At 42.6% G+C, this 12,304-nt stretch overlaps 1 protein-coding gene across 1 annotated transcript; it reads right to left on the bottom strand.

Annotated features, from left to right (window-relative positions):
* Window positions 1–3,706: 3,706 nt before the first annotated feature.
* On the bottom strand, window positions 3,707–9,668 carry LOC146200032 (uncharacterized). Its single transcript, XM_084592849.1, has 4 exons — window positions 9,566–9,668; window positions 8,117–8,173; window positions 5,529–5,680; window positions 3,707–4,277 (listed from the first exon to the last, which is right to left on the bottom strand). Exons 2-4 carry the CDS (start codon window positions 8,166–8,168, stop codon window positions 3,915–3,917), a joined length of 567 nt encoding a protein of 188 aa, XP_084448975.1. The 5' UTR covers window positions 8,169–8,173; window positions 9,566–9,668; the 3' UTR covers window positions 3,707–3,914.
* Window positions 9,669–12,304: the final 2,636 nt, after the last annotated feature.

Raw genomic sequence — 12,304 nt, 5'->3', positions numbered from 1 at the left:
TCTTTGACTCAAAGCGAAGCCGACATACGGCTTCGCTAGTGTGCAAGGTCTGTCAGTTCGGCAGCGCAACAGGGACGAAAACCAGGAGCATGAGAGGGAAGCGTGTCCAGGACGGGACGCCCGGTCCCGGTTGCGTGTTTGTACGTCGCCTTTCTTTTGTCGCTCTACTTTGTGAGTGTGTCTTAACTCTCACCGAAAAGCGTTAACGGCTTTATGGAACACACATTGCGCTTTGGGAAGGAAAACTTCAGTTCCCACCGCCCCTTTAGGCATTTGTGTTTCTTCCTGTCATTTCTTCCTTACGCTTTTACCGGCCTCTCTGTTCACGTTCAGCAGAATTTATTGCAACCTCATGTTGCTGTTTTCCCGACTGCGGCGGCACTTACTCTGCACCCAGAAATCTCCTGGTTCCCCCCTTTCGGGGTCTTTCTTACGCTGACCCTCGGTTTGATGTGTACGGTCTTCTTCCCCCGCCCCTCTCCCTTCCCTTAGAACGGCGACACTCCCGCTTTGGTTCTTTCCAACCCCACAGGAATCGTTCAGGCATCCCGCCGTGTCTGCTGTTGCGTAGGTTCGTGGGCGGCGCGCCCTTCTTTAACTCGCGTTCGGACTCCTCTGCTTTTTTTCAAGCACTGTCCATATCAACGAGACAAAAATAGATGGGCCCATGTCGGGCGCGTGCATTTTCCCCTGTCCAGTGTCCGGGCAGCGAGTTTCCATATTAACAAGGCATAAATACATTGAAAAGTTTTCGTCCCCAGAAAAACTGTCCGTAATTCGGGTCGTCCATATTAACGGGGCACGACTGCAGCTGATATTAACCATGATATTGATATTCGTCCAGTGCATAGCATACAACACCCCTAACTTTTCTCCTGTCAACAAGGTAGCTCGCACAGTCCTTTTTGTAGGTTTTTCTTGTGTCGAAGCATCGCCTGCTACTGAGTAGTCTCGGGCAGGCAGTTGTGGTGCGTGGCTGACTTGTTACCTTCGTGAGCGGCCATGTAACGATGGCGTTGTCGGCGAGGGCTAGCAGCGTTCTGCCATGGCGTGTACCTGGCAAAGCGTTTGCTTTCCGTAAGACGCTTCCTACCTCTATGTTCTACAGACCCCATCTCTCGTTTTAACAGCAGTAGGAATAGAGGCAGTTAAATGCAGAATGGTTCAGGTACGTACGCTGTTGCAACGAGACCGTGGCCTGTCAATTACATAGGAGGAGCAAGACATTCGGCTGCTCCCGAAGCGTCGATACAACCGCCTTTTAAAAAGCAACGCCATGAGCTAATGACGCAGCATAGTTCCGGACGCAATTCTAAATGCCCTAACGCTGTTCAAACTGCATTTTGCGGTCCCGACCGCCGGTGATGGACGGCGTTCTACGCGCGAGTCTGTGACACCATGGCGCCATCCTTTGGGAGTGCGCGGCCGCCTGAAAGAGCGAACTAGTCCCATGAAGTCTAGTTGGGTGTCTGGATTATCCCGTTTCGATACCTCGATGACGGCAAAATATTTGCCCGGATAGTAGCTCTCAGTTTGATTTTGACGTCCCTGAAAGCACGCTGTCAACGGGAACTAACGGTTGGGCGGGGGGGCGGGGGGGTTGTGGATTTTAACGTCCCAAAGCGACTCAAGCGACTCAGTCTTTGAGAGACGCCGTAGTGGAGGAGGACTACGGAAATTTCGATCACCTGGGGTTCTTTAACGGGCACTGGCATCGCAAAGCACACGGGCACCTTGCTTTTCGCCTTCATCGAAAAGCGGCCGCGGAGGCCAGAATTCGATCCCGCGCCATTGGGAACAGTAGTCGAGCGTGCTCACCACATTGCACGCGACAGGTTCTTTGCCTCCGAAGGCTCCCAGCAATCCCGCTATAACAGTCGCCATCGCGATGTGCACTACGCTCCAGGCTCTCTCGTTCTGCTCTGGCTCCCATCACGCCGGGTGAGCTTCTACCCCGTTACACGGGCCCCTACCGTATCTTGCGCCGAGTTGCCGACATCACATACGAAATCGAACCTTTGAACCCGACGTCTTCTGCACCTAGAGGTTCCGACATTGTGCACGTGGCACGACTCAAGCCGTATTATACACGTCCTGCTTTTGTTTACCTAACACACCGGGACTGTGCTTTTGCGGCGGGGGTAATCGGGTGATCTTATGTGGTGTACCATGCTGACATTCAGCAAGTGAAGAAAAAGTGTCTGGGTATGTGGGCGAAGACGACGCTTAGTGTTAAGTTGTGCGGCTAAGCGGTGCCCATCAATTTCAGAGTGGTGTTACCCATCGGTGCGTGATTTCCACTTGCAACAATATTTTTCTCATTAACATTCCCTTAATACCTTTCTTCATTTGGGCCCTGGTACGAGCATTGTTCCCGATGAATGCAGAGATTACAACAAAATCATTTTTTTTACGTAGACTGCAGTGCCCACCAGCCACAGCTTATTGTACCCGGTCGTCAGCTTATGAGAACTTCACACGTTGCCACTGATACCTTTGCCTTCATACACGTGGTCCATGTATAAACCCTCGTCACATCGCTATTCAACATATTATGCCTACCTTTCATTACATCATGTCCTTCACTGCGTGTCCTTGCAATTCTTCATACACCATTTACTATGGCCTACTGGCAGCTATTTTCTTGCTTCAGTGAGGCTAATTTCTTCCTAATAAAAAAAAGAACTAAAAGTTAGTTAATATGACTTCTCTCCATTGTTAGTCACCGTACTTTGCTTTCCTAGCAATACATAAGTAATAGGTAATGCTCCGGCTCATCTAGTGTACCAAGCTATTGACATCTGCGATCTTATGGTATATTCCCTGGTCAAACCCTTCGACGTTATTCGAAGCCCTGGCCTATACACTCGCTACTAAGAAATCGTAGGGCAGGCTAAAAATATCATATTGGTAATTATACAGATCTGTCGATATCTGTACCCTGCGAAAGCACGTACACTTCGCAGGGTCCAGTGAAACGCCCTAACTACGGCGTCTCGACGTTTCCATTAGCCTTTTCAACCTGACCCATTCTTTTGTAACTGCGATCTATATCCCACTCAAGAACCCTGCCTAAATGGATTCCAACATCAACAACTCAATTCATTGTCGCCTGGATATAACTGTTCATGGCTCCGCATTTTGTTCATCCGTTTCCTGGGAGGAAATGTAATATTGCAGCTTGCGCTTAAGTAGCGCATCCTCTAGCAGCTTTTTGTGATTCATTTTCACCGTGTATTTGTAACGTTGTGCATCTAGCTCACACCATGCGTAAAGCTAAGGTATGAAAATTGTACAATAAAATAAAGATGTTATAGCTAACACTGAAAAGAAACCGCCCTTCCCCAGAGTTATTAATTAGTTCGCCGGTGAGGATAGGGAATTTAGTGTTGTAGGGAGCTTTACACCTTAAGGACTAAGAACAGGTTTCGGACGTTTTACGCTACAGAAAGCGCAAACCACATCTTTTTCTATCGTAATTTAAATTTTTACATCTTGCACGAGACACTGATTTCTTTTTATGTCGGCGAGATGCAGAGAGGCTTGGACCATAAATCTAATATTGATATAGCTGCAGCCCCGATATTTAGAATCAATCGTTTCTACTAATCCGGTAGCAACAGCTCTCTCCTCGAACTCTTAAATTCGAGTGCTTTTAGCAACTTTCGCTAGTTTGCATACATTCAAAATGAAGTCGTTGTCCGTGGAATAGAACATGGTACATTTATTTTCCGCCCACAAAAGTGATGCACAATAAAACGTTTTCCAGAAAAACTTTTCAAGAGCTGCCAATATCATGCCATAAGGTTCATGGTACAAGCATTGCATAACTGAATTATACAGTACTGTAGAAGTGTTTGGGCGGTGGCCTAGGGAAGTGGAGTCATTCGCAATCAATTTTTTCTAATAATTACCTACGCAATGTTGGATATGAACCTTTGACCGCCCATTTTCTCGCCATGTTCAATGAGCCGTGTCCCTTCTTGCTCCATGAGGACGCAGAGACTACGCACAACATCGGTATGGCTGTGGTAGTCTTCTAGAGCGTAGACATTCATTGTTTTGGAGAAGAATTTGGTTACAAATTCGGTGGCTTTCTCCATAGCTTTCTCTTGAATTATGGAGATGGAGGCTTTGACGAAGGACTTGCCCGTTTGCTTGAGAGCGTATTTGATATGCGGTGCAGCCACCTTGGCAACCCCCTTGATTTTCTTGCCGACCTTCTTCAGTGCAGCTTTTGTCTTGTTCCAGAAGTTGCGGAAGAAATACTCCTCAGTCTGTAACACAACACAATTAAAAGGACCCTTAAATTCAGCCTTAAGGACACGACCTGAGAGCAGCCTGTTGCCTTCTAGGGCGCTTCCGCTTTGAGAAAATGATGTAGTCGTGCAGTTTGCAGAGCGAAACCCACTTCCTAACTTAAAGCGCGGAAGCGCGACCTACCTTTGAAACCACGCATCAGGTCTCGATGCAGGTCCGTCGGCCGCCGCATGGCGGTCTTTTTCACCTGTTTTTTTTTCGACACGTTTTATTTAATTCTTGATTGTGAGGAAAGAGGACAACAAATCGAGCTGTATATACTATCGTGTAAAATCGGCATATTCTTGTTCATGCTTATTGGTTTCAAGACATCGAGAGCAGGGAGAACCATTCATTACATTTAAGTCTATGACTACATTGGAAAAACAACCTCTACAAGGTCAATCATATATGATTCTTGATATATTAAAAAATGTTTATTCACAAAACTTCACGAGTTTACAAAGGCATAGTCTCTCCGAGTTTCGTTGTCTGTTTCAAAAATCGAAGAAGAAATAAAGTGCTAGGTTGGCTGCAATAGCCAACAACGGAGCTAGTACACTGAATCATTTTCACGTCCCATTTTCTGTTTCAGCCCATAGTCTCGAAATAGCAACGTTCGATATTTAGCTTCTTCACTCCTTTATAGTTACTAAAAGACATTCGTACTTGAGATTACAACTTCTTGAGATTTTTTTAGATTTCTACTAAAGATCATGTTCAAATGCACTCTATGATTCTTTATTACGCTTACTATGATTTTAAAAAATTGTGTCATTATAAACATGGCTAAAATAATCAAGCTCAGCTCCTGTTTAAATAATTCTGAAATTCCTAACAAGCTCTGAATTCATATTCGGATGTTAAAATAATGCGCCATGTTTCGAACATGTTTTACTTCGAAATGGTAGAAGATTAAAGCAATCCGAAAGCGGTTCGAAAAGTTATACTAATAAGCAATTTTTAACAAAATTTTAGAAATGTTATGAATTTGCATAGGACACTGTAGTTCTAAAATATAGATTTCATATAGATTTTTGTAGCTTTAAGTATGTTTCAGCCACATTTCGAAATATAGATTTCAGTACCTATAGCTACTGAAATCAGATGTTGAGGACAATGGGATCGCAAGATGAAGACACTGCAGTTAGATTTGCAGCACGAACTCCATTAGGTTCTTTTAAACGTATTGCTTTTTACTCAACCAAAAAGTTGTTTAAATGCTTCACCTCGCTCTCAATTTGTGCGTCTTGTTGAAGCTCGTAGGCAACGTTTCGTAGAATATGTTCCACCAGTACGGCTTCATCAGCAGTGCATCCAGTCTTCAGCTCCAACGCTTCCTCCAATGGGCCCTCTTGCCCGACAGTAGATTCCGCTGAAGCTAAAAGATGCGTATTTTTCACTGCAGAAAATTCACCTTATTGCTACAGGATCTATTGGAACACGAAAGTTTTGGTGGAATCTAATACAATGGCTGTATTGTAAAAGCCCACATGAAATAAAAAACTCACTTCTAAATGGTTTTCTTTTCTTTAAAATTGCTCTCGAAAGTTTACTTGAGGCACGCGGCTATCCACTAGGAAAGTATCTGCTTTGCTTGCTAAATAATTGTAAATTACCGGAAAAATGCATTTAAAGCACGTGCAGTTTGCGATGAACAGTAAAACCTCTAAACTAACTGCCTAGATGTTGAAGATCGTTTCTTGGCTCTGGAAATTTAAAATCTAGTGATTGTTTAAATTCGCCCAAACATTGCAAGCGGTAGTGTAATAAGAACAGCTGCACATGTGCACTAGGCTGTTTGTTAAACGTACTCTATATTTGCACAGAACGTTGAAAGTCATTCTGGGCATCACGTAAATGTTTTTTTTTTAAACAAAATTGCATACGGATGGTTTTCTTTCTGCAAACTCAACCTTAAAAAATATGAAAAATTTTAAGAAGTAAATTATTATTCTGAGGTCTGAATATTTTATGCTAACCTTAGTATTACTAAGTCTCGTTACTTTATAAATGACTTCATGCGAACACAAAAGTCTGCCTCTGCCATTACTTTTGCACGCGTACTTTGCAAGGGTCGAATAGACCCTCTCTTCAGGTTATAAGTTTTCTCGATAAAACTTCAAAATTAGGTTTGCATTCGTGGAAAACGATATAATGCTTTGTTTCCAAAACAGCTTACTGCAGTTGCGAAAAACATTATTTGGATTTTATACAAGACTAGCTGATCCCGACAAAGCCACAAATATGGTTAAACCTTGATCTGGTTGCCCTGAAATTGTTGGTTTCCTACTGGAAAGCATAATAAATCGTCCAGACAACTTTGCATTCATATTGTTTGGCTACCTAGCAGTGAAATGCCTGTCTAGTCCATGTAAACAACGTAACTGTATTTGTACGCTGCGTAATTAGTAAACCCTTTGCTGCCCAATCATGGCTTCACAGAGTAGCTTACACACACTTTGAGAATTTTGATTTAGTCTGGTTTGGTCGCTTAGGTTTCTGGGAGAGTTCAGTTGAAAGCGTCAGGAATGCCGCAAAAGATAGGCCGCACTGGCGTGAATTTACCAACAATATATTTCTAGCAGGTAATGCTCCCTTTCTCTTGAAGCAAATTTTTGACGGTAACGGTGTCTGTCATTCCATTTCTTATTCGATTTCGAATGGAAAAGATCTCCGATGTGACGTGGCTAAGGAAATACATACTCTGCCTGACAAGGCCACGCCATCGTGATGACAGGCGGCCCCAAAGGCTAAAAAAAAAGTCAGCTGGCAGCATTTACATGATATGGCACAACTTCACTATATACAGAAGCGTAAAAAGGGATTCACAAGCATTGCGTTTATGTTAACAATAAACATTCTTTACCAATGTTATTCCACAACAGAAACTTACCAAAAGCACAAGACACTGATACTAGTAGGTTAGACTTCATGTTTGACATACACTTCTTTGTATTACTCGAATTGCCACTTTGTATTTGTGAATTGAATCATGGCATGTGCACCATCCATGCGAATGGAGAAGTTATTAAATAATTTTAAAATTTGCCATCGTGACTATCTAGACCATAATTTTTCAGAGCAACAGCGTGTCTATTCGTCGTTTACAAAATTTGTATGTGCTAGTTTTAGTGTTAGCTTTAGTTTCGAAGACTTTTATTTTATTTCTACGATTGTAATATTTAAAACAAAAGTTGTGTTTGTGTAGTTTACTCATATATGGCAAATATTATTACCTTTATAAAAGCCAGCATCTGTAAGATGGCGGTAAGCCCACGAGGCCCAAGTTTGTGTCGTAAAGAGAGAATTTAGATCTGGTTGTGTTTGTTAATAAAGCAAGAGAAATGCAGCCTATACGAATGAGTATTAGTTGGTATTTGTCACTTTAGAGACATTGGGATATAACACTTCTTACTGATTAACATGCCATGTTCCCGGAAAAGATCTATACCTACCTGAAAGGAGTTGTGGCTGAGCGTTTTCAAACATAAGTTTTAGATCATCTTGTGCCTTTACACCTCTCGCACTAAAAAGGATGTATTTTGTCTTACTTGCATTTCATTTTATCTTTTTGTACTTAAACTATTTTCTCAAGCCCTTTAAAAGTTTTTAGCCTTTCAAGCTTGTAAAGGGTCTATCCGCCTTTATGCCAGCCAGGTATTTTCATGCCTATTCGCACTGCCTCCGCTCTCTGTGTCTGTCCTTTAACAATGATTTTTTTAACATAAGCAGAGACCATTCTTTAAACTACTTGCACGAGAATCTGCACAAAATGCCGTAACACCAGCTGACGTGACTAGAAAATCACACTCACCTGTGGCGATAAATACACCGAGGACGCTGATGACAACACTAATGGAATTCATGGCGGCTGCGAAAAGAGAAAGAACGTTTATCTACAAATCTTCTCCATAAATTTGTAACAAAATTTAAAACTGACATTTCTGTTTTGGTATCCTCACGTAGCATTAATATACTCTGCCTAGTACGGCTTTAGTTTATTCATAACTTTCAGAATAAAAAGCTCAGCCTGAGAAATAACAGAACATAAGCATTAACAGTGGGGGAAAACGAATACGCACCAAATATTTGGCGCACACGTACTTTAAAATAAGGAAGAGTAATTGAAAACATCCTTGTTTTTAGGTGGGTCGTCATTGCGAGATTTCAACGCAAAACACGGGGGGGGGGGGGGGGGGGGGGGGGGGGAGTAGTTTTGTAAACAAAACCCGTTGGAATTTTTGCATAATTATTCGCTATAATAATGCATTACATTGCGAAATAGACCTGTGTTAATCATACAAGTTCTTCATTGCGCGATCTAGTTTATGCTTTAGATTCTTATTGTTTTAATTCTAACCCACATTTTGGATGTTGCACGCCTTCAGTCCGGCTGGGAGCCTGTTATTTCGGTATTCCGTTATTTCCGCGTATGTCCCTCAAAGCAACGCAAGGGCATATCTAAGGCCGATCAAAAACTGCTAATGCTATCCCAGGTCTTTGTTCTGGAGACGTTGTTTCATGACTGGGACAGAACATGAACGATGCATCTGCGTTAAAACATACGGCAGTGATCGCCTTGTGGTCATGATGATGAAATTGACCTGAAATTACAAAGCGTGCAAAAATAGCATATGACGTATAAGCCAGACAATCTCACTCCTAAAACATTTCTCAGTAGTTTTCTAGTGAAGACCAAGTGAATAAGTCTCCTCAATAAACCGTCTCTCCTAGTCTAATTGGATGTGCATGTCAGACTAAACCTCCAACACCAAATTTGGGGGATATAGCAGGTTGATTTCGATACTGGCTCCGTAAACGGGAGACAAGCCTTTGTTAAACGTTATGAAATATAACATAGTTCGCAGAAAGAATAAAGGGGATAAATATCTAAATTTCTGGCTTCTAAAGACATAAACCTATGCAGGAGACGAGGACATTAACTAGCCTCTCATCACATACTTCTAAATTTCTGGCTACTATGTAGCAAAGTTACTAGTAGCCTGGTTATCATTGCCACTCGAAAGCTAAGGGAGCAAAAAGTTGTTCAAGAGAGCAAATTGCACGCAACTTTAGAGACGTTTTTGGATCTGCATTGGTAAAAACATAATACGATGTAATATCAATCTAAACCTTATTTATGTGCTCTATATATGTCATATAGGTTACATCCAAACTTAACGCTAAATTAGCTCTCCTTTCACAACGTTTAAGTTCCATAGAACAAAATAACTAATATATGAGCCCAACAGTGGGAACTTACAAGTAGGATGGAACTAACACTCCACAGTGCAAGACTTGGACGAGACGGCTTTGATTGAAGACTCGTTGTGCGCTGCCATTTACATGTAGCTGCAAGTAGTCTGGTATCCTGCATTCTTCTAGTGGAAAGGGTACAAACTGAGGTGTGAGAAAACATTGCTAATCAGCTGGGGATATAAGCATATGACAGCTAGATCGAAGCCTGTTCAGCTTTTACGGAACGAGTGCCATTATTGCAAGATTATCAGCTACTTTTATGTCCATGCAGTGAAAGCTCAGCGCTTAGTAATCGATGCTCGTGTAGCATTGCGTTTATTGTTTTTTTTAATTATTATTTGACTTGAAATCCAGGACACTAACTGAGCATGCAATACTTCTGGCGACAGTATCGACGCCTGGAAATGTGGCTGCAGCAAGACGCATCTAATGTTTGTCTATGTTGGTCAAATAAAAATTGCACATTTTCCTGTATCTTTCTGCCCTTACGTTGTTTGGCGTGTTCCAGCTACAGGCCGTTATTTCTGCTATATTTTTGGATTACACGTTCCCGCATAAGGAATCAGCTACGAAACTGGTGTTGAAGTGCGATATCAACAGAAATTGTTAAATTTTTAGCATCTAACTGGTATCCACTCACCACGACTAAGGCGTCTGATAATCTAATATAATAACAACAAATGAAGCGTCTCCTACACAAGTAACGTTGCCTTTTTTCTACTGTACATTTTACAGTTTTTTCATAGATCACACACTCTAACCCCACCCCCCCCCCCCCTTTTTTTTTAACGTCATTAATTTCATCTAGGACTGCAGTCCTGTGCATACAGGGCCCTTGTGGCACTTTCCTGAGACCGATAATTCATCATCCTGTGTTGTTCTTGAAGGTAAGTCGAGCCAGGCTCACTGTGTAATACTGGTGGCGATCACATGTCCGGCGCATGGCATAAGATACTGCTTTTTCAATGGGCTCTTTACTCCGATTAAATTTCCATTCAACGAAAGGGAGCAGACTACAAAAATATGGCGTTGAGACTTCAACATATGCTGCCAATATTTCTGTTCGCGGTGTCCTCGCTGAATTCAACGCCTGACGACTACAGGCTTGTAAAACGGTATATAGAGTAACAAATTAAGTTCTATGTCACACCTCTGTAATTAAAAAAAAGGTAAAGTGTTGCGTGGGTTTGAGGGGCAATTTGGCAATTGCTAATTCCTTTAAAGCTGCCTTTTTTCCAGGCTGTTTTCGTGTGATTGATATATTCTGAGAAGCTGTGTGCTAGTTAACCTGTTTAACTTATGAATATAAGCAATTGTTTCGCCGCTTTAGCCCAATGACTCAAACACATGCATGACGAGCGTCCAGCTCTCATTCAAACACTTGCGTAGCTTAATAGCAGCATTAATATGTTATATCTTTATAGCTCATATAGAGTGTAATATAGAGTGTAAGCTCATATAGACTTGAAGGGTCTACAAAGATTGTATAAAACCATTCAACGGGCCGGTACCCACCTCTCGCACAAAAGTAGCATCTCGGCTCGATGAGCCACAGCTGCTTTTACGCGGTACCGTATGCGTCTGGTTCCGCCGAAAAACGTCGTCATTACCGAAAAAAACTCGGAATCATTGCAAACGTGTCAGGAGAAAAATATCTTCGTGGTTTCGTATCAATACTGTGCAGCAAGTGTTCTTTGTTCAACGTTCAAGTTGGTGTCACGCTCTTTCGCGTCTCATTTAGCTTGTTTGTTTTGTTGGGTTTAACGTCCCAAAGCGACTAATTCTATGGGATACGCCATAGTGGAGGGCTCCAGAAATTCCTGCCGCCTGGGGTTCTTTAACGTGCACTGCCATTGCATAGTATATGGGCGCCTAGCTGTACGCCTTAATGTAAAATCGGCCGCCGAGGCCGGGTTTCGATCTCGCATACTTGGGCAAAGTAGCCGAGCGCCCAAAGTACTGCCCAATCTCGGTGGGCTCGTCCCGTTTAGCATTCATCTGATAGTCAGGTTCGAGGCTAGTGTACGAAAGAAATTCAAAACGATGGCATAATGACCTCCACTGGTAAGCCGTTAACTGTAAGTGCAAGTGTCCACCGAGAAGAAGTCCTCCGCCTTTGTTTCCCCCAAAACCAAACCAGCTAAAGATGTGTAATATTGCCAATCTTTTTGGCAGTCTATCAGCGTCAAACTGCCAAACAAAACGATGCCACTAAGCGTAGAAAGCTGCGCTAGTTGGTTTCTAGTACAATTATGAGACATTCTTCCAGCGCTCAAAAACACACGGATGAAGGTAGAAGAGAAAGAGAAGTAAAGCGTCCGGCCTACGTGTTGCCTCTTCTACCTTCGTCCGTGTGTGCGCTGGAAGAATGTCTCATAATAATACTAAAAACGATGCCAAATCAATCTAAACCATGCCAAACAGCGTCTTCTTCACACTTTATAGGCTTAAGTGGAAGTAAACCCCCCTAGGTTTACCGAATAACGTATCCAACATATTCCGCCGAAAGTGCTCCGTTGCCGTATTTTGGCATCCAACCGTCACTAAAGGAATCGATATAAAAGACACGCCAACGTGTGAACGATACTGTGGTGCCTACGTATCTCCAAAAATGTTTACTCTAGGATGGGCATTTCCATGAAGAATATCGGCTACATACGAACTTCCTCGACTTCCTAGTAATTTGTGTCCAATCGCCCTGACTTCACCTCTCTGTAAACTCATCGAGCGCCTGCTGCATACC

The sequence above is a fragment of the Amblyomma maculatum genome, chromosome 2, assembly GCF_055883805.1.
Source record: "Amblyomma maculatum isolate TAMU_Amacu chromosome 2, ASM5588380v1, whole genome shotgun sequence".
NCBI lineage: Eukaryota > Metazoa > Arthropoda > Arachnida > Ixodida > Ixodidae > Amblyomma > Amblyomma maculatum.
Note: the sequence above shows the minus strand (reverse complement) of the source record. Positions and strands in the feature narration are given on the sequence as shown.

Excerpts from the sequence above, each read along its gene's own strand:
- LOC146200032 (XM_084592849.1), bottom strand. The coding sequence starts at position 8,168 with ATGAATTCCATTAGTGTTGTCATCAGCGTCCTCGGTGTATTTATCGCC. Across the intron at positions 5,681-8,116 it reads CGGTGTATTTATCGCCACAG|CTTCAGCGGAATCTACTGTC; the intron begins GTGAGTGTGATT and ends CGCATCTTTTAG. Across the intron at positions 4,278-5,528 it reads ACGCACAAATTGAGAGCGAG|ACTGAGGAGTATTTCTTCCG; the intron begins GTGAAGCATTTA and ends GTTGTGTTACAG.